The sequence below is a fragment of the Nomascus leucogenys genome, chromosome 11, assembly GCF_006542625.1.
Source record: "Nomascus leucogenys isolate Asia chromosome 11, Asia_NLE_v1, whole genome shotgun sequence".
Lineage (NCBI taxonomy): Eukaryota > Metazoa > Chordata > Mammalia > Primates > Hylobatidae > Nomascus > Nomascus leucogenys.
The window spans coordinates 37,970,118-37,993,532 of record NC_044391.1 but is presented as its reverse complement, the minus strand read 5'-3'; the positions used below and the strand labels follow the sequence as shown (position 1 = coordinate 37,993,532).

Here is a 23,415-nt window from a genome sequence, read left to right as displayed (position 1 = left end):
AAATGTCCAAAATAAAACTTATAATTATTAGCAGATCTGGTATTCAAACCCAAGGGAGTCTAATCCCACACTGGTACTGCCACCTCTATATTGGTTGATCTCTGACTTGAGTGTACATCAGAATCATCTGAAGGGCTTTATAAAACACAGCTTCTCAGGTCCCACCCTTGTTTCTAGTTTAGTAAATCTGGTTTGGGGCAAGAATTGGTAACAAGTTTCTAAGTGATATTGATGCTGCTGGATTGGGGACCATACCCTTGTTGATGAAAAGAGTCAAACTCCGTAAAATATTTGAAGGGATTTATTCTGGGCCAAATATGAGTGACCAATGGGCCTATCACACAGTCCTCAGGAGATCCTGAGAACATGTGCCCAAGGTGGTTGGGTCACAGCCTGCTCCCTCCCTCCATCCCTCCTTTTCTTTCTTTTTCTGAGACAGAGTCTTACTCTGTCACCCAGGCTAAAGTGCAGTGATGTGATCTCAGCTCACTGCAACCTCCAACTCCCGGGTCCAACTGATTCTCCTGCCTCGGCCTCCCAAGTAGCTGGGATTACAGGTGCCCGCCACCATGCCTGGCTAAGTTTGTGTTTTTAGTAGAGACGGGGTTTAACCATATTGGCCAGTCTGGTCTGAAACTCCTGACCTCAAATGATCCGCCTGCCTTGGCCTCCCAAAGTGCTGGGATTACAAGCGTGAGCCACCATGCCTGGTGAGTTAGACAAGTGTAAAATATATATATATATATATTTTATTATACTTTAAGTTTTAGGATACATGTGCAGAACGTGCAGGTTTGTTACATAGGTACACATGTGCCATGACGGTTTGCTGCACCCATCAACCCGTCAGTTACATTAGGTATTTCTCCTAATGCTATCCCTCCCCCAGCCCCCCAGCCCCCGACAGGCCCCAGTGTGTGATATTCCTCTCCGTGTGTCCATGTGTTCTCATTGTTCAACTCCCACTTATGAGTGAGAACATGCAGTCTTTGGTTTTCTGTTCCTGTGTTAGTTTACTCAGAATGATGGTTTCCACCTTCATCCATGTCCCTGCAAAGGACATGAACTCATCCTTTTTTATGGCTTCATAGTATTCCATGGTGTATATGTGCCACATTTTCTTTATCCAGTCTATCATTGATGGGCATTTGGGTTGGTTCCAAGTCTCTGCTGTTGTAAATAGTGCTGCAATAAACATACATGTGCATGTGCCTTTATAGTAGAATGATTTATAATCCTTTGGGTATATACCCAGTAATGGGATTGCTGGGTCAAATTGTATTTCTGGTTCTAGATCCTTGAGGAATCGCCACATTGTCTTCCACAATGGTTGAACTAATTTACAATGCCCCAAGAGTGTAAAAGCATTCCTATTTCTCCACATCCTCTCCAGTATCTGTTGTTTCCTAACTTTTTAATGATTGCCATTCTAACTGGCGTGAGATGGTATCTCATTGTTGTTTTTATTTGCACTTCTCTAATAATCAGTGATGATGAGCTTTTTTTCATGTCTTTGTTGGCCACATAAATGTTTTCTTTTGAGAAGTGTCTGTTCATATGCTTTGCTCACTTTTTGATGAGGTTGTGTTTTTCTTGAAAATTTGTTTAAGTTCCTTCTAGATTCCGGATATTAGCCCTTTGTCAGATGGATGCATTGCAAAAATTTTCTCCCATTCTGTAGGTTGCCTGTTCACTCTGATGACAGTTTCTTTTGCTGTGCAGAAGCTCTTTAGTTTAATTAGATCCCATTTGTCAATATTGGCTTTTGTTTCCATTGCTTTTGGTGTTTTAGTCATGAAGTCTTTGCCCATGCCTATGTCCTGAATGGTATTGCCTAGGTTTTCTTTTAGGGTTTTATGGTTTTAGGTCTCACATTTAAGTCTTTAATCCATCTTGAGTTAATTTTTGTATAAGGTGCAAGGAAGAGGTCCTGTTTCAGTTTTCTGCATATGGCTAGCCAGTTTTCCCAACACCACTTATTAAATAGAGAATCCTTTCCCCATTGCTTGTGTTTGTCAGGTTTGTCAAAGATCAGATGGTTGCAGATGTGTGGCATTATTTCTGAGGCCTCTGTTCTGTTACATTGGTCTATATATCTGTTTTGGTATAAGTACCATGCTGTTTTGGTTACTGTAGGCTTGTTGTAGAGTTTGAAATCAGGTAGTGTGTTGCCTCCAGCTTTGTTCTTTTTGCTTAGAATTGTCTTGGCTATACAGGCTCTTTTTTGGTTCCATATGAAATTCAAAGTAGTTTTGTCCAATTCTGTGAAGAAAGTCAATGGTAGCTTGATGAGGATAGCATTGAATCTGTAAATTACTTTGGGCAGTATGGCCATTTTCATGATACTGATTCTTCCTATCCATGAGCATGGAATGCTTTTCCATTTGTTTGTGTCTTCTCTTATTTCCTTGAGCAGTGGTTTGTAGTTCTCCTTGAAGAGGTCCTTCACATCTCTTATAATTTGTATTCCTAGGTATTTTATTCCCTTTGTAGCAATTGTGAATGGGAGTTCACTCATGATTTGGCTTTCTGTTTGTCTGTTATTGGTGTATAGGAATGCTTGTGATTTTTGCACATTGGTTTTGTATGCTGAGACTTTGCTGAAGTTGTTTATCAGCTTAAGGAGATTTTGGGCTGACACAATGGGGTTTTCTAAATATACAATCATGTCATTTGCAAACAGGGACACTTTGACTTCCTCTCTTCCTATTTGAATACACTTTATTTCTTTCTCTTGCCTGATTGCCCTGGCCAGAACTTTCAATACTATGTTGAATAGGAGTTGTGAGAGAGGGCATCGTTGTCTTGTGCCAGTTTTCAAAGGGAATGCTTCCAGTTTTTGCCCATTCGGTATGATATTGGCTGTGGGTTTGTCATAAATAGCTCTTATTATTTTCATATATGTTCCTTCAATACCTAGTTTATTGAGGATGTTTAGCATGAAGCGGTGTTGAATTTTATTGAAGGCCTTTCTGCATCTATTGAGATAATCATATGGTTTTTGTTGTTGGTTCTGTTTATGCGATGGATTACATTTATTGATTTGCATATGTTGAACCAGCCTTGCATCCCAAGGATGAAGCTGACTTGATCATGGTGGATAAGCTTTTTGATGTGCTGCTGGATTCGGTTTGCCAGTATTTCATTGAGGATTTTTGCGTTGATGTTCATCAGGGATATTGGCCTGGAATTTTTTGTTGTTGTGTCTCTGCCAGGTTTTGGTATCAGGATGATGCTGGCCTCATAAAATGAGTTAGGATGGAGTTCCTCTTTTTCTATGGTTTAAAATAGTTCCAGAAGGAATGGTACCAGCTCCTCTCTGTGCCTCTGGTGGAACTCAGCTGTGAATCCATCTGGTCCTGGGCTTTTGTGGTTGGCAGGCTATTAATTACTACCTCAATTTCAGAACTTGTTATTGGTCTATTCAGGGATTTGAGTTCTTCCTGGTTTAGCCCTGAAGTTTGAACTTCCTGGAGGCTTTGTTTACACTGTGAGGGGAAAACCACCTACTCAAGCTTCTGTTTTGGCTGACGCCCCTCCCCCCACCAAGCTCGAGCGACCCAGGTCGACTTCAGACTGTTGTGTTGGCAAGGAGAATTTCAAGCCAGTGGATCTTAGCTTGCTGGGCTCTGTGGGGGTGGGAGCCCCTGAGCTAGACCACTTGGCTCCTTGGCTTCAGCCTCCTTTCCAGGGGAGTGAACAGTTCTGTCTCTCTGGCATTCCAGGTGCCACTGGGGTATGAAAAAAACCTCCTGCATCTAACTAGGTGTCTGCCCAAATGCCCCCCCAGTTTTGTGCTTGAAACCCAGGGCCCTGGTGGTGTAGGCACCCAAGGGAAAGTCCTAGCCTGAGGGTTGTGAAGACCATAGGAAAAGTGTAGTATCTGGGCCGAATAGCTTCATTCCCCAGAGCACAGTCCCTCATGGCTTCCCTTGGATAGGGGAGGGTGAAAGAGTGACTCCACAGACTCAGGCTAAGACCACGCTGCACCGGTTACGGTCAAGAGATCTTTATTGGAGGCGTCAGGTAGGGAGCCGAAGAGGAAGCAGAGAGAGAGGGCTTCGGGGCTTGGGCTTTTTATACTCTGAGACGTTACGTGGAGGTCATGGTTGGCTGGGGGGCTGGGCTCAGACTAAGGCGGGAAGGCGTCTCTTTCTGATTGGTTTTTCTTTGGCGGTTCCGTATCGAGGAGGAAGAAGAACCTGGAAACAGCGCCATTAAGCTACCCCTGTTACCTAACAGAGGGAGTTCCCCAACCCCTTGCAGTTCCTGGGTGAGGCGACACCCCATTCTGCTTTGGCTGTCCCTCCGTGGGCTGCACCCACTGTCTAACCAGTCTCAATGAGGTAAGCCAGGTACCTCGGTTGGAAATGCAGAAATCACTCACCTTCTGTGTTGATCTCGCACAGAGCTGCAGACTGGAGCTGTTACTATTCGGCCATCTTCCCGGCCACCACAACTGTAAATATTTATCAGACTTAATATCTGTGTTGATGTTAATGCTGGTTGGCTTTTCCTGAATTCCAAAAGGGAGGGGGGTATAAGGAGGCATGTCCGGAGCCCCCTTCCCTCACGTACTGAACAAATTTTTCAGGTTAACTTGGAATGCTCTTGGCCAAGAGGAGGGGTCATTCAGATGGTTGAGGGGCCTTAGAATTTCATTTTTGTTTTACACTCTGAAAGCCGCTGCTTTACACTATGCTCTTCTGCACCTACAACATGTCCTATGGATGTTACTTTCATTCTATGAGAAATACTAGGAATAAAGGAACAAATTGAATAACACCTTAAGGAAGTAATTTAAAATTGAGGCATTCTACAATATAACTGGCCTGGTCTCTTGAAAAAGTCATGGAAAAAAAAAATACAGAATCAAAAACCAGGGGATCTATTCTAAATTAAAAGACACTGAAGAGCATAACAAATCTAATTGTGAATCTTGACTAGATTCTGGTTTGAAAAAGCACTGTAGAAAACTTCTTGGAACAATCGAGAAAATGTGAATATGGGTTTTTCGTTTGTTTGTTTGTTTGTTTTGAGAGAGGGTCTCGTTCTGTTGGAGTGCAGTGGTGTGATCTTGGCTCACTGCAACCTCCACCTCCTGGGTTCAAGTGATTCTCATACCTCAGCCTCCTGAGTAGCTGGGATTACAGGTGCTCGCCACCAAACCCAGATAATTTTTGTATTTTTTGGTAGAGATGGGGTTTTGTCATGTTGGCCAGGCTGGTCTCAAACTCCTTACCTCAGGTGATCCACCCGCCTAGCCCTCCCAAAGTGCTGGGATTACAGGTATGAGCCACCACGCCTGGCGAGTTATATTTTAAATAATATAAACAAATCAGTTTTTTCTAAGGTGTGAGAGTGGCATTATGCTTAAACAGGAAAATGTCCTTATTTTTAAACTTTCAGTCTAAATTATTTAAAAGTGTGAAAGTTGCAGATACCAGGATGAAATCATTCTTGTCAGAATCAAACAAATTGGAGCCAGAAGGCAGTAAGGAGGAGAGCTCACACTTGCATGTCTGATAAGACCTGTCTCAAGGGCATTCCAAAATAACCCCCACAATACATTATTTTGTGTCCTGCACACAACTCATGTTTGTCATGACCTACATTTCTCATGTATGCACACATTTCTATGACTAGGTTTATCACTATACATTCTTTAGGACTCAACAATTCAGATAAGATCCTCTCAAAAGAACATTTGCCTAGTAGCAGAATCTCCACGAATGAACTCGTAGCTTTGGGCCTCTGGAATCAATGAACTGTGCTTCCAAGAGGCTTATGTGAATTCTTTTTTTTTTTTCTTTTCTTTTTTGAGATGGAATCTCCCTCTGTTGCCCAGGCTGGAGTGCAATGGCATGATCTTGGCTCACTGCAACCTCCACCTCCCAGGTGCAAGCGATTCTCCTGCATCAGCCTCCCAAGTAGCTGGAATTACAGGTGCCATCACAGCACCCAGATAATTTTTACATTTTTAGTAGAGACTGGGTTTTGCCATGTTGTCCAGGCTGGTCTCAAACTCCTGACCTCAAATGATCTGCCTGCCTCGGCCTCCCAAAGTGCTGGGATTACAGGCGTGAGCCACCACACCTGGCCACTTTTTCCCAAATAAAAAGCTTCCTTCCCTTCCCTTCCCTTCCTCTCTTGCACTTGTGGCTTGCCATAGCTGTGCATCCCAGGTTATAATTCTTTTTGCTTACTCCCAAATAAATTCATTATCTTAAGAGATATTTTTCTCTGATGTCTTTTTTTAGGTTGACAAGAGTGAAATGTAATGATGTCTGCTGCTGAAACATTTTAATCCTTCGGCAATACATTGATTTTCCAATTTACACTGTAGTTGGAAATGCCAGATGAAGTGTAAGTCATTCATTTAGGAAGGACAGGTCTTCTGAGGAGACCTGTCCTTGCTTTTTTGTTTGTTTGTTTTTTAAGATGGAGTTTTGCTCTTGTTGCCCAGGCTAGAGTGCAATGGCCCAGTCTCGGCTCACTGCAACCTCCGCCTCCCGGGTTCAAGTGATTCTCCTCCCTCAGCTTCCTGAGTAGCTGGGATTACAGGCATGTGCCACCATGACCGGCTAATTTTTGTATTTTTAGTAGAGATGGGATTTCTTCATATTGGTCAGGCTGGTCTTAAACTCCTGACCTCAGGTGATCTGCCCACTTCGGCCTCCCAAAGTGCTGGGATTACAGGTGTGAACCACCGTGCCTGGCCACCTGTCCTTAAAGAGGCAAAGTGTCAGATATGGAGGGTGGTAAATATAGCAGAATATGAACACTTGTTGAATATATGTGGGCATATACCAATATTTATTTTAATATTCTTTAACTTTTTCTGTTAGAAAATTTTCACAATAAAAAGTTCAGGGAAGTCTTAATTTTGTCCTCATTCTTCTTTTTCTTTTCCTTTACCTTTTGCTCATTCTTGAATAATAATTGAGTTGGTTATAAAATTCTTGGTTGGCCATTACTTGTCCTCAGCATTTTAAAAAGTTTCGATCACTGTTTTCTGACTTCCACGATTGTAGTTGGAGAGTCTGTTGTGAATCTCTATGTTATTCCTTTGTAGGTCATCTGGGTTTTCTCTCCGACTGCTTTAAGATGGTTTTGCCTTTGGCGAAGACTTTTGTTGTTGTTATGTGTCTTTTTTGTATTTGGATTCATTTTGTCTGGTGCATCTAAGAATTCTTTGCCAATTCTGGTAATTGTCTGGTCAATCTAAGAATTTATTTATCAGTTTGGGAAAATTTCCAGCCATTATCACTTTAAACATTACCTTCTGCTCAATTTCTATCTATAATTTGTTTTTCAGGAACTATTACTAAAGTTATATTAGACCTTCTCTTTCTAATGTCTCTCCTTTTCTCAATATCTAATTCATATCTTCTATTGCTTTCTTTCTCCATGTAGCATTCTGAGTAATTTCTTCCAAACTATTTTTTCAATTCAATTTCCCCTTTATTTCTAGATAATTGGTTTGGTTTTTTAAAAATGTATGTTGTCTCTTTGGCAAAGTGTCATAAAGAAAAGGATTTCACCTTTGCACCTTTTCTCATCCACCCTCTCTTCCTTCCTGGAATGGAGATGTGAGGCTTGGTGGTATACCAGCCACCTTGTAATCATAAAGCACACTAAGAGTAGCAGAACAAAAGACAGATATATCCTTGAACACTGACAACATCATAGAACTTTACGCTAACCCTAGATACCCTATCTTTGTATTCTTTGCTGTCTGAGAAGACTAAAACCTTATTTTTTTTTGCATTTCTGTTACAAATACGAAATTAAATTCCTACTAATGAAACATCCTGAAAATATTCAAGTTATACTTGCATATAATGACCCTGTATGTGAGTATAATCAAAATATTACCAGTGCTTATTTCTGGATGGCAGAATTGCAGATGATCTTTATTTCTTCTTCATATTTTTCTATATTATCAAAAATTATATAGCCTTAATTGGTAAAATCATCCATGTTAGTGGTAATAAAAATAACAATGGCTTATTTATTGAACCCTTTATACTGTGTTAGATACTGGGATAGAGGCTTCAATGTATTATCTCATTATTATCACAGCACCCCATTTAATTTCACATGCATGAGTGAGGATGAAAATTGCATACCTACTTTAACTGGACTAAAAGTATTATAAAGTTAGCAAATATATTAGAAATTATTCCATTATATAGATACTTAAGTTTATTGTAAATTGTAGTTGTTATTATTACAATCAAATTACCCAAAAGTTTGAGGAGTTTTAATTTCATTAAATTTGTTTTTTTTTTTTTTTTTTACAAAATACCTGAAGGTACTCTCTGGGCTGGTTTTTGCTTAAATGGTGATTTAGGATCCCATGAAGCATCCACTTTTCCTCTGAATGCTATTGATTGAATGATATGAGCCTTTTTATGGTTAAAAATGGTAATCATTGATCTTCTTTCTTTTTCTGTAACTTCTGATAAATGCAAAAAGTAATGTTATTGTATAACATTATAAATAGGCAGAGTGATTCAAAATAGAACTGAACACTTTCAAGAATGTATTTATCTAAACTATGGTATATGTGAACATCCTGTCAAAACTGTTTTGTAAAGGGGCTATCACAGTTATTTCCATAATCTTACAAGCACTCAATATACACCCCACATGTCACAAGACAGAGCTTAATCCTTCAATCTAATGCATCCCAAACGCCCTTTAACACATCACCAAGGATGATTAAAATTTTAGTATGAAACATCCTTTCATTTCCTCAAGGCTATTAGAAAGGAGAGGTATAACCATAAGTTTCCGATGTATCCTATAGAAAGTGGTTACCCAGTAATAAACTATTAAGAATGTTCAAACCTGTAGAGACAGAAAGGTAAGTAGATAGATAATATAGCATTTGGGGGCAAAATAGGCCTCAAAAAATGTTAAGTGTAATATGCTGAGGTTGATTGTGTGTGTGTGCATGTGGCTTATAGAAATCTGACATGCTATCTTGAAGATGTATTCATAAAGAAGTCATCATTCATTGTATGTTTCAATATATATATATTTACAGAATTTTAAAGTCATGACTTTTAGAACTTAAATAGGCCTTATGAGATTTATTCCGATTCCCTCACTTTTGAGATAAGAAACTAAGGTGCCAGGAAGTAAACGATTTGGCATCCAAGCTGTTAATGTCAAAACCAGGACCAGAAAGAATACTTTCCTCAGCTCAGTTAGAGGGCCTTTCTGATAAAGTAGTAAAGAGACATGAATTTCTAAATTAGGGCAAATTTTGGAGAGCAAATCTTTCAAAAATAAATAATTGAAAAACTTCCATTTACAAAGACAATTATTCAAAGATACATTTTCTACAAAGACATATTTTCAAAGGTAGTCTTCGTTTTTAAACCGCTGAGCTATAAGACTACTTCTCAAATATTTCTTTGCAAGAAGGAAGGGTCCTTACGATTTCGGTCAAGCAGCTCCACTCCTGGAAGGTGGTAGATGATATATAAACGATACAGGTTATATTGGCACAAAGGATTTTGGTATAGACCTGCAAATGAAGAATCCAAAATAAAAATGTCAGATTTCAAAATTAGTTTCACTTATCACTTATAAAATACAAAAAAATTAAGAGATTCATATAAAACATAAGAACTTGTAAAACTCTTCTTCATATCAAGCAATAGACCCATTAAACCTTTACTCAGAGCACCAGTTAATTTTTCTATCATTAAATTCATTCATTCAACAAATATTTACCAAGTGCTTACTATCCACTAGGAACTGTGCTAAGGGCTATGATCATATCATTGACCCAAATCTGCCACAAATGAGGGAAATTTTTAACATGTCCATAAATAAGTTAGTAAATGAAGAACTAGATATCAGCTCTATTGGAGTCTTGAGGGTACTTTTTATTAAAATATCACTTGGTACTCTTCTTTCAGTCTCCAAGTTCACAAGGGTGCATGCGTGAAGATAGGTAGAGACACAACACCCTGCTCTAATAGAACTTACTTCCTCCACACCATTGCTCATAGTTCAGAATGCGTCAATAGTAGCTTCAGATCTCGGCAGGACCAGAGCTGAGCAGATGTGGCTCTTGCATCCCGTCTACCTCTGGCCAGGCACATGCAGTTCTGAGATCCTAGTGTGCAGGTGCTAGGATGTGTGATAAACCACACTTCCTAATGCAGTGGTTGGAAGAAGGAGGCACGTGGATGCAGAAGAAGCCCTGGCACTTCTGACATCATATCCCTTGGGAATCAGCACATAGGTATGTCTTTAAACATCGTCAACTAGAAATTGTGGGGGCTTTATTTTTTAAAAAAGATATTTTCCCTGTTCATCCTAGATGATAATAAACATATTTTTTCAATACAATGTGAAATAAAACTAATGATTTTTAGTTGGGCATTTTTTTTTTTGACAGAGTCTTGTTCTTGTTGCCAGGCTGGAGTGCAATGGCATGACCTTGGCTCACTGCAACCTCTGCCTCCCGGGTTCAAGCAATTCTCCTGCTTCAGCCTCCTGAGTAGCTGGGATTACAGGCGCCTGCCACCACGCTTGGCTAATTTTTGTATTTTTAGTAGAGACGGGGTTTCGCCATGTTGGCAAGGCTGGTCTTGAACTGCTGACCTCGTGATCTGCCTTGCCTTGGCCTCCCAAAATGCTGGGATTACAGGCATGAGCCACTGCGCCTGGCCTGGTATCTTTAGTTATTCGGATTCCACCTACCTACATGCAATTTCTAGGAAATTCTTCTGAAAATACATCTAATAAGGAGAACCACTAGATGGCAGTAGTAGAAAGAGCTCCAGCTACTGCACAACTACTTCACTGAACAAAATGAAGCTCACTTAATGTACATGTGAAATTTAAGAGTACTGTTGTAGACTATTCATAAAATACAGGTTTGATAAAGGCATGAAAATAGTAAGCATTAGAAACTCTGAAAAAACTTATTAATATTTATAAAGAGCAGTTTGTAACGTAAAGAAGATTGGGGTAGGTGCATGCTTAAAAGATAACAAACTAGATAAAAACTAAAAAAAAAAATCAATCATCTGGATGTTTTCTCTGTAGTAATAAAACATTCTGATATTTGTTGTACAAACACAACTTTTTCTGGCTAATAAAAGCGTTATATATAGCTATTCCCTGTGGAAAACACGAGCTTTAGAGGGACATAAAGCAGGCAATGGAAGACACCTGGTACATAATAAACAAAAGTTACAGGAGTGAGGAGAGGCATACAGGAAAATGTAGAGCCAGGAGCCACAAAGAAATTTAAAAGAAAGGAAATATGTATGTAATGGAGAAAATGAGAAGAAAAATAAAACATTTTTTTTTCAAGATTTCTTAAATGACAGAAAATGGTCTGAATTTTGTTCTTGAAAGAGAAGGATTTTAAAGTGGTAAGAAATAATTATAACTGCAGGACAGGGAATAGAATAGATGTATATTAAACCACTAATAAGGACAGATTTTAAAAGAGCCATAGGGATCATGAATTGTAGTTTGAGCCAGAGAAAGAAAAGAAAAGGACCCTCTTCAAGGATATAAAAGCAAAACACAATTGTTTTTAATGAGAACTCAGAAGGAAGAAAAAGTCACAGATGCTTCAGTACAGAAGTCTGCTTTGTGGTTACTGTCTTGGGGAATCACATCTGACACCTCATAACCCTGTTATACATTATAGCATCTGGAAGTAGAGTCTGCCTTTATGTATGACGTTAATGGAAAATGTACCAACATCTTTCAATGACGTTTTCTCTAGGTGTACCCTTCGTCTTCTCTTTCCCCTCTGAGGACATTACTATCCATTTCATTTCATTTCTTGGCTTTTTCTGCTTATCCTTGGTTAAGTAACTTCTATATGGAAATTAAAAACTAGCTTCAGCTAAATAAAACACCAAACTTGGATTTACTACTGTTACATTACTTATTAACAACATATTGATACTAAAAGCTCTATGGACTTGTGGTTGACCATTCATCTCATCCTAAAGGAAAAACTGAATGACACGAAATCAGAAAACTGAGCTGTTAGCCCAGCCTCTGCTTAAATTAACTTTAAAAATTGAATTAAATAACTTTACAGGCATTTCATCATTATTATTCACTGTTTCCTAGCTCTTAAATTTTAGAAGAAGCAATCTTATTTTTAACTCTCTTTTTTCCTTTCATACTATTAAACATTTAACATTTTTGGATTTATGAGTTTTGGATTGATGCTACTAAAATCAACATAAATTAAATGTCTAAGATGTGAAATCGGTTTCCTGTTTCTGAATGTTCTGAAAGCCCTCTATGATGTATGGGCACATTCTTTTAGAAACCATGAAGAGAAATTGCTTACACTTTCACTTTCAATAGGTTAATACTATTTAATCCACCTTCCCTCTAGGCTACTTACAGAGTACACCTCAGTGGCGCCAGCACTGTCTTGCTTATCTTAATTTGGGATTCCGAGTCTAAGCAATTTACATTTACCCAATGATATATCAAAATGTCTCTACTACCTTACCGCACAAGCTTGGCTTATATGAGTCACGTGTATGAAGCTACTTATTATCGAGACAGAAGAGGAAAAAAAAAGACATCTAAATAATTGGCTCCAGTTATTTTTTTGTAAACTTTAAAAGCAGAATTTAAAATCGTTATTTAAATGAACCCCAATGTTTTTAAGGCTGCCTTCGAAGAAAGTTGATGTAATTAATAAGAGACCAACATCCCAATTTTAATATATGGGAAAAAGAAAATGACATGGAGAAGTTAAAAGCCTGTAGAGAACAGCCTGTGGAAGGAAGTTCAGCTGTCAATAATCAGATACCAGGATTGTGAGGCTCCGGGTCAAGGTTACTTAGTAAGGTCAGCATCTCCATTGTTAATCACCATTTTGTTTTAACTAAAAATCTGGTGGCCACCACACACCATGTGCTTTTTACTGAATGTGGAAATCACCCCGATTGTAAAAGGCAAACTACGATAAAGCAGAGGATCGAAAGAGGAGGGATCAGAATATTCTCTTTTTCAGGACAAACAGTGGTGAAAAACACTGTTGGTTCTTTTTCTTTGGTGAATTGTTTTGTCTTTTGGGAAGGGTGGTCTCACCTGGAAGGGCATTATAGGAAAAAAGGCTCAAAGGAAGGGACCCTGGAGATCCTAGTCCCTCCCCATATCCCAGCATCCCTCTGCACCCCTGACTTTTTGCCTTCAGCAGTGGATTGGGGCCACTGCTAAAGACATAAGGCAGACAATGTTTAAAAGCAATACCTGTGGAAACATGGAGACCCTCTCTCGAAAGGAGGAGCTCCCTGTTTCCAATGCTGATACCTGGAAGCTCCGGTAGGAAGCAGGTCTTAACAATTATGGCACGCAGGAGTCTTAAGCATACTTTCCAACAGTGGAGCTTAATAAAACAGAAAATTAGAAAGAACTGAGAAAACTGAAGGTTTAGAACAGAGAGTGGATTAAGCATTTTGTTGCTGTGGCTTTTGGTGGTGGTGGGTTTTTTCCCTTAGTACTGGAAAGGGGGCAGGAGTTAATGAAAGCCATCACCCACAAAGTGGGTCTTTGACACATGTGGATTCTGATTTAGAAAGAGTTTGGAGGAGGGAAGAGGAAAACTGAGCTGGAAAGAGAGGGTGTGGAAAGGTAGACTGCCTGGAGAGAAGAGGTGGGGCCCCCTGACTCTGCCGGAAGACAGGAATTCCAGTTCCCAGGACCTCACACTCTGCAGCTGGTTTAGGCCTCCCTGAAGCTCTCAGCCATACGTCTCCTAGGCAATCCTTGGCAATTCTCCTCATAAATGCCAATGGAAGGTGCAATGCTGAGAATGGATTAGTGTTTTGCCCTTCAGTCTATTTTCTCACCCTCTGAAGAACTTGTAATTTAAGTGGAATACTAACAACACTTTATAATTTTATATAGATTTACAACTTAAAAAGACAAAAATGACCACATTTGAAAATACATAGAGGTCTCATTTTAGTTTATCAGCTAAAGCTAATCTGTGATTGCAAATGAGGCTCATAGAAACTTAATCTGAGGACCTGACTGCACAAATAACGTTAGTTGTCTAATAAATACAAACTATTTTTCATACAATATCTTTAACCAAAATGGGACATGAGTTCAAAATGTGAATTTTTAGAAAATGCTTTTTGTTTTTTGTAATTGGACATAGCATTTTCTCCATTTCAAACAAATGACCCCACAACAAGATTCTCAACTGGAAAATTATAGTTATATAACTTCAAATATGTCACTGTGATTTTAAGTAGTGGTCGTAAACTATTGTGACTGGTAATGATATGGACATTATACTACCAGGCTGGTATTTAAAAACTAGAAAACTCCTACCCCTCATGCCTGGCACAATTCTACGCTCACATACACCCTTGACAAGTAGGGTGTGGGCTGGATTTCAGGATCCATTCAGTCCTGGGCTGGGCACCTTTGTTTAGGGTATAACCTTGTTTATTACTATGGGTATAACTCTGTTTACTACTATGGGAGTAAGCTTGTTTACCACTCTCCAAATGTTGTTTTATAACAAATTTCCTTAAATTATACAGTTTTTAAAGTAGCAAATTAAATCATTTTGCATCAAACCCCTTCGACTCTAAGAAAGATTTAGGCTGAGTGTTACAAATTTGTAAGCCCTATATAGGTATAGTCTGGGTCTTTCTTGTTCAAATTTGAGTCCTATTATCTAGAATAGTGTCATGTAGTGAATGTGTGATCAAGATTTATTAAATGAATGAATGAATTATAAATATTTATTGAATGAATGAATAAATGATAAGTAAAACAAGGCATGAGTTTATGTTTCAACATTCCTTAAGAGTTTGGTTAAATCTCTGAGCTTTTCATTTCCATGATTAAAGGGAATAATTCTAATCACATCATAGGATGCTGTAAAGATTTAAATGCGACTGTAATAAAACATTTTTTCCAACAGAAAAGACATTCAAACATATTACTATGTGATTATTATTTAAAATATCAGTTGTTTTATTGAGTCTATTAGCAGAATTTCAAGACTGGATGCAATTTATTTCATTGTCTGATTTACATAATCCACAATAAAACAATTTTTTTCTTTTTTTAGAATTTCAATTTTTGTTGTTGCTTCAAAATAACATTAATGGTGAGAAACGTTTTCTTAAAAAAAAAAAAACTAGTTACCTTAATGTTTGAAGCAACCCTGGGAGGTAGCTATCAGCCTATTTATTTATTTATTTATTTATTTTTGAGACAGAGTCTCGCTGTCGCCCAGGCTGGAGTGCAGTGGCGCGTTCTCGGCTCACTGCAGGCTCCGCCCCCCGGAGTTTACGCCATTCTCCTGCCTCAGCCTCCCGAGTAGCTGGGACTACAGGCGCCCGCCATCTCGCCCGGCTAATTTTTGTATTTTTAGTAGAGACTGGGTTTCACCGCATTAGCCAGGATGGTCTTGATATCCTGACCTCGTGATCCGCCCGCCTCGGCCTCCCAAAGTGCTGGGATTACAGGCGTGAGCAACCGCGCCCGGCCATCAGCCCATTTTATAGAAAAACGAAGGTAAGTGTTCTAGGTCTAGCATAACTAGTCTTTTAATTATAGCAGCATTTTTCCAGCAGACAGGGGCCAGGTGACTCAAATATGCAGGCCAATTCTTTCACAGAAGATCCAAAAGCTGTAAAAAAACTCCTGACAGCAGGCAGCCTTCTCACGTCTCCAAAATAAGCATAAAATTGCCATGAACTTGGTGTAATTTTGTGATTTTAATACTTGGGTTTAAAGAATCTAACTATAACAAATGAATCATTTTCCCTCAGTACAGTAGATATAACTGATAACTCTGAAAATATATGGAAACCTTAGCAACTCTCTCTACATTTATCTGATTACAACCTTCACCATCAATACTAGTTTACAACTGCTCAAAACACTGTCTCAGGCAATTCTGAGAAATGAATAGAAAAGGAATTAAAAAATATATCTATTGCATTGCATTATTATAAAGAGGACTCTAAACTCTAAAGTCTGAAAACCTACTCATTGATCTGCAGGTCTTTTACCTTAGTACACCCAGAATCCTTTATCTTGTATTGTGGTTGTATACATGTTTATTTACCCTTCAAGACCATAAGCTTATTGACAGTAGGAGTGGTGTATTATTTATTTATTTTTGACTCATCTTACACTTCTTTCCAATAGGTTAGTTCCTTACTGGGTGTGATTCAATATATATGAATAAAGTTTGCTGGTCATCCAGTTGAAAGCTTAAAAAGTCTTTTAGTTTTTTTTTTTTTTTTTGGTATCAGCTTTATTAATATACTTCAGTACCACACTGTTCACCCAGTTTAAACATATGATTCATTTGTTTGTGGTATATTCACAAAGTTATGCAACTTATCACCACAGTCAATTTTAGTACGTTTTATCACCCCCAAAATAACCCCACACCCTTTACTCTCTAGCTGTCACAACTCCCAATTCCTTGGCCGTTGGCAACACTCATCTATTTAAAAACAGTTACCTCTTGGTGTTGCTGTCCCTATAGATGTGCCTACTTGGACACTTACATAAATGGAGTCATATGTGTTAAAACTTACTTTTGAGATAAAACCAAAAACAAATTTAAACATGTGAATCCTCTTGCTACTTTTGTCATTTTCATTAGACATGTGATAGATAGCATTTCACAAACAAACATTTTTCTATCTGTTGTTTTTTCAAAAGCATGTCTTAAAAGACAATAAGATCTAGTCTTATTTTCAGGAATATCTAATTTTTTTTTTTTGAGCCAGGGTCTTGCTCTGTTGCCCAGGCTAGAGTCCAGTGGCACGATCTTGGCTCACTGCAACCTCTGCCTCCCAGGTTCGAGTGATCCTCCTGCCTCAGCCTCTCAAGTAGCTGTGATTACAGGCATGCGCCACCACGCCTGGCTAATTTTTGTATTTTTGGTAGAGGCAGGGTTTTGCCGTGTTGCTCAGGCTGGTGTTGAACTCCTGGGCTCAAGTGATCCGCCCGCCTCAGCCTGCCCAAGCACTGAGATTACAGGCGTGAGTCATTTAGTGCCCGGCCTAAATATCTTAATTTTAAACATTGCTCCTCTAATTTTAAGCTTGATAAATGGAAAAATGTCTTATGTTAATACTATTTTAATTTATGGCCATAAAAAATTGCAAATTGTTACTTAGGATCTTCAGATTTAGCATTCCCTTTAATTCCTTCACTGTTGCATCAATGTTGGTTAACTCATTGTGGTGTAGCAGGAGTATATGCAATGAAGGCAAATAATGCAGGCCTAAAAAAAACAGAATATTTTTACAAGATTTTAAACATTTTTTTCCATTTATTTTTTTATTGCAAATAAAAATAAACATTTTTAATGCTAATTAACATGCTAACTAAAAAGGAAAGCATATGATAAGTGGTTAAAGAAGGAATAACTATTAATATAAGTTATTATTAAGAATATAATAAGGCATAATTCATACAATTGTGATGTGGGAATAAAGCGTAAATTTCTTTCCACTGTTATTGTTTTCCTTTTTTTAATTTTTATTTTTTGAGATGGAGTTTCACTCTTGTTGCCCAGGCTGGAGTGCAATGGCACAATCTCCGGTCACTGCAACCTCCACCTCCTGGGTTCAAGCGATTCTCCTGCCTCAGCCTCCCAAGTAGCTGAGATTACAGGTGTCCACCACCATGCCAAGCTCATTTTTGTATTTTTAGTAGACACGGGGTTTCACCATGTTGGCCAGGCTGGTCTCGAACTCCTGACCTCAGGTGATCTGCCCGCCTAGACCTCCCAAAGTGCTGGGATTACAGGCATGAGCCACCGCGCCCGGCCTGTTTTACTTTTTAAAATGTAGCAATGATTTTGTTTGTTTGATTGATTTTGGAGGGGTTATTTTCTTTCTTCTTTTTGTTTGGTTTTGGTTTTGGGTTTTTTTTTTTTCCTTGTCAATGTTACTTAGATTTATAATGCTAGTCAAGGGAAAAATTACTCATCTCCTCCAAATTGCATAGCTAAGTATTTTCTATACATAACTGGAAGCCAAATATTCATATCATTTTCATAGATTGTAAATTGTATATTTTCCCACATTTTTAACATAAATGAAAGTGGGATGTGTCTTTTGATAGCCATGTCATAGCTTCATTGGCAAGATGTTCTTTCTTAGTGGTGCATGAAATCATGATGGGCCTTAAAATTTATGACATTTCGATTCTATGATATATGATATTAAAGAAAAGTGTTTTGTACTGTACCTCTTTGTATTTCATGACCATGGTATGCCACATGCTTTTGTAACTGGCTTGAAATGATCAGTTTTGAGAGTGTTTTGCATATAAAATTAATTCAGAGTCAAAGCAGGAATTTGGCTAGTAGAACGTATAGCCAATAAAATATTTTAAGACTATTTATAAAGTTTTTGTATTTATCAATGCTCCCAACTATTGTTAAAATTTGCTTCCACATGTCTAGTTTATGTCTAAAATATCGTTAAAAATTATTTTACATTTTGAATAAGACATAATGCAATATTAAATTAGAAAAGTAATCTAATAGCACATTTGTTAATATAAAATGTACATTAAAACATTTAAAAATACATTTCTTAATATATTTTCAACAGAAATGTTAAAACAGATTTTTGTATGTCATTAGCAATTACCATAGTTGAAGGTTATTACTTAATTGAAAATCTATTAAATCAACAGAAATTTTAAGACGTACCTTCTATCTCAAATATTGCATTGTTGTTTAGATATAGTTCTGTCAGACAATAGTTTCTAGTTAGAAATGTTATTCCATGGAGCTAAAAATGAGAGTTAGAGAACAACATATTTTCTATAATAACTGTATATATTACATAAATATAAATAACCTGATATACATAAATAATATATATTTAATTATAATAAGATAATGAAAGTTTGACCTTTGCTATTATTATTCGTGACCTTTTGGTCTGGCTGTAAGTTGCATTTGGATTGTCTTTGAGGAGAATGTGATGAAAAGAATATTTTTATCTAACTTAAACCTCTCTTGCCACATCTCAACCAAACTTGCTTGCTAGGCTTTCCAAACCACTGTAACCTGGCCCAGCCCTTTTGTGCTGACAATATTTCTTCTGCTTCTGCTCCATATAGTCTCACTGGATCCGGCACCACATATCCACCACCTAATATTATCATGTGCCAAGGGCTCTCCCCTTAGATTATGCCGAGGCCATTTCTGCATCTGTAGGAGTCAAGATTTCCCTTTGCCTGTATGTCTTTTCTTCTTGGTACACTCTAAATTATTTTTAAGGATTAGCCGTAGGCCAGTAAGGCATACTAAACCGTGCATGAGTGGCCTGCCGCAGTACGTTTTCACTTGCAGAAATCTGTTGAAACCAGGGGTTGAACTCCTTGTATCTTACTACTTACTGTCTTTTTGCCCTATTGACCCACTTTTTGTTTCTCTAAACTTCTACCTGCTTCAGCACTTTGAGTCAGATTTCCTGAGTGATGGTCTAATCCTGGACTCTTTCTTTATGGCCTCATCTATAACCATCTCCTCTTCTCTAGTCCTCTGCCCTTCTAGTAAACAGATCTCAGTTTAGCCATGGGCTCTGCAATCTGAATACACACAGGAGGCAGCCCTGCCAGATCAGGCCCAGTGCTAACAGCTCAACCAGCTACCATCTGCAATTAGAGGGCAAGGCACAGTATAATCGTGTTCATCATTCAGAGTTCATCCTTTTTCACAAAGCCTTTCCTGACAACTCCTGTGCTCATGAACCTCCATTTTCTTGACCATCCCAAATGCTTACTTTGACTTGTACAGTTAATCGCTTGAACACTAGAGTTTTGTGTGTTCCTTAAGGAAAGGAACCATGTTTCTTCAGCACCTTATCCTTTCTACCTCCCTACTCTCCTAACAATATAGTGAAGAAGTCGCATCTTGCTTTTAAGGTTAGAATCAAAATTCCATATGGATGGAAATAATAAAAAGTACTCTCTCGAAATTCCTCAAATGAACCATTAGGTACTGTATACATAATATGGGGTATTCAATGCTAAACTGTATGTCAGAAATCATTCTGGTACACTGTAAGGAGAACGCCTATTTTTTTTTTTTAATATTGACTCTATAACATCCATCAAATTTAAAAGATGTATTTGCATTGTGAAGATGAGACATGGTAAAGCCATAGAGGAGGAGCATTTATGTTCTAAGAACTGCAGGTAAGTTAAATGTAAGAATGATACCTTTACTATTTAACACAGGATCTAGCAGGGAAAAGATTCTCATGAATGAGTTATTGATCAAGTATTTAGTACTTTATGTATACAAGAATATATGTTCCTGACTGTAAATTCTTTTTTGTGTGTTTTCTAAAGCTTATCATAGGAACTATTAATTTTTTTTTTTTTTGAGATGGAGTCTCTGTCACCCAGGCTGGAGTGTAGTGGCACAATCTCAGCTCACTGCAACCTCTGCCTCCTGGGTTCTAGGTTCAAGTGATTCTCCCACCTCAGCCTCCCAAGTAGCTGGGACTACAGGCACATGCCGCCACACCCAGCTAATTTTTTATTTTTAGTAGAGATGGGGTTTTGCTGTGTTGGCCAGGCTGGTCTTGAACTCCTGACCTCAGCTGATCCACCCGCCTTGGCTTACCGAAGTGCTGGGATTATAGGCGTGAGCCACCACGTCCGGCCAGGAACTATTATTATTAGTTAAATAAAAATATTTTGCTCATTGATGAACAGATTCAGAAAAAGGATCCCAACCCATCTGACTTAGTGAGGATTTATTGGACATTTTATTCATGCCCCTCTCAAATCTCAGAAAAGCCTTTTCAGATTTGTATTCAAAGTTTGAAAACTAACTTCTTTGATGAATTTTCTTTACTTTGTTTTTATATTGGCAACATTCACAAACTATGAAGCTATAAAAGGCACATCATGTGCTGTTCATCTGATCGTTCACAGACTCATCTCCACCAAATTATGCCAGTACTCCTTCTGGAGGACCACTAGTAATTTCACCAAATGTTTTGGCATGTCACGAGAGAAGCCGTGTTTCCCCAAGGTAGGAGAAACCGTTCAAAGCCAGAGGTGAGTGTCCCTGTTGGCTCCTTATCGATTTCTAGCTCTTCCCACTGGCCTCCTGGCAGCAATTCGCTGCCTTCTGTTCTTCCTCTCACCACTCCCTGCATTAATAATAGCCACACTTGACATCAGCTTAGGAAAAGAACGCCAGTGGAAATCATGACTTTTTCCTCTCTCTTCTTCCAGTTACCTGCCAACCACACATTAATAGAACATTACTAATTAGCTGAGACTTTAATTTCTCTTGCATTGCTCATTAAAACAAGAAGAACACTAATAAACCTGACAGTTTGACCTTGATTATAAAATCATGGTTTTCCCACGAGCATTAACACCCTTGGACCATGATCATAGGGATTATAGGACTGCGGTGTTTGCGAAGGTGAGGGGGAGTGAAGGGAGATAGAGTGGAGTCAAAGCCAAATCATGAGGACCTTGGGGAGCTATTAAAAGATCTTTTTTAGAAGAATGTTATTGCCCAATTAGATTTTAGAAAGAAAATGGCCGATTTACAGGGGATATTAAGTACAATGGTAGGAGATGAATAGGAGGGCGTTTCCCTAATTCAGAAGAATTTGTGGTGGCCCAAAGTAGAGTAAAGGTTGCAGGAGAAGAAAGAAGTGGAGGAAATTGAGGGAGTATTTCAGGTTAGAGTTCAATAGACATTGCAAGATAGCAAGTTGTTAAAGTCAGGAACATTATAAGACATGCTATTGTCCTGATACTCAGCTATTATTAAAATAAAATGTTATTTATTTATTTATTTATTTTGAGACAGAGTCTCACTCTGTCACCCAGGCTGGAGTGCACTGGTGCAATCTCTGCTCACTGCAACCTCCTCCTCCCAGGTTCAAGCGATTCTCCTGCCTCAGCCTCCCAAGTAGCTGGGATTACAGGCGTGCGCCACCACACCCAGCTACTTTTTGTATTTTTAGTAGAGATGGGGGTTTCCCCATGTTGGCCAGGCTGGTCTCGAACTCCTGACCTCAGATAATCTGCCAGCTTCGGCCTCCCAAAGTGCTGGGATTACAGGTGTGAGCCACCGTGCCTGGCCGTAAAATGTTATTATTATTATTATCCATTTAGAGAAATCTATATTACTGATTCTCAGGATTGCTGTAGGATTTATATTTAGTGTGGCATTTCACAAATCATATGTCTTAGCTTAGGCTTGGAGCATAGCAAGTGCTCAATAGATGACTATTATTTAACCATTATTAATTTTATGGAGCTGGGAGCTTTTATATTTAATGTAAAATACATACAGGTAATCACTAGAGTACTACTAGGTACAAATGTATACCACCATTAATTTAAAATTAAGGAAGAATTCAGGGTTTCTTAATCTCTACAACAATCACATATATTGGACCAAATAATTCTTCGTTGGAGTTGATGGGGCAGGGGCTGCTCTGGGGGTTGTACATTAGCATCCCTGGCTTCTTACTCAGTAGACGCTAGTAGCATACACGTCCCAATCAGAAATGTCTCCAGACATTGTGAAATGCCCCCTGGGAGGCAAAAACGCCCCCAGTTGAGAAATGCTGATTTAGATGCAAGAGAAGAAAATATATTTATTAAGTGCTTATTATGAGCTGGGCGTTAAGCTAGTTGTTTTCACAGACACTATACAATATAATCCTAACAAAAGCCCAATGTTATTTATTTGACCCCTATATCCCCAGTTTACCTAGGAGAAAACCAAGGCTCAGAGAAGTTAAACAACTTTCTCAAGATCCAGAGATCATAATTAGTAGCAGAGTGAACATTCAAACCCAAGTCTATCTGACTCTCAGACCAAAGATTGGCATATATTACATCATAACTGAGCTCTCTAATTTGGGGAGACTTCTATTTAAACCATCCAGAAGTTACTAATTTGAGAATATTTTGAAGTATATTAGTTTATTAGATTGAGCACTGGAAAATATTCGATGCATCAATTTATTCCTAGTATTTCAACAATAGCCCCAAAAGGTGTCTAAAATGCATCTAAAAATTTTGACCAGAAATGGAAAGAAGAAGAAATGAAATAATCTCTGAAAACTTTCAAATTATTAAAATAAACAGAATGTAGCCTTACTAATCTTTACTATAAACTCATTAGGAAGGAGTATATTATTATCTTATTTTAAGATGATGAAACTGAGGCACCGAGAGGTTAAGTAATTTACCCACGATTATACAGCTAGTACATGGTAGAACTGGGTAGGCTTTGACCCAGGCTCGAGTCCCTGCTGGAAACCACTGCACTTTACTAACGTTCAGGATAGGAAGCTGAACTGTCCAGCCCAGCTCATTCTCAGACTTGGTTTGAGCCCT

At 38.4% G+C, this 23,415-nt stretch overlaps 1 protein-coding gene across 1 annotated transcript in view; it reads right to left on the bottom strand.

The window, feature by feature from the left end:
- Positions 1-23,415, bottom strand: part of LRRC72 (leucine rich repeat containing 72) — a 55,206-nt gene that overhangs the window by 6,000 nt on the left and 25,791 nt on the right. Inside the window, exons 4-7 of the mRNA XM_003252597.2 lie at positions 18,731-18,812; positions 17,180-17,290; positions 9,452-9,541; positions 8,312-8,464 (exon numbers count right to left, since the gene is read on the bottom strand). Of these exons, the coding sequence (XP_003252645.1) occupies positions 8,312-8,464; positions 9,452-9,541; positions 17,180-17,290; positions 18,731-18,812 (436 nt within the window). The remainder of the gene's footprint in view (positions 1-8,311; positions 8,465-9,451; positions 9,542-17,179; positions 17,291-18,730; positions 18,813-23,415) is intronic.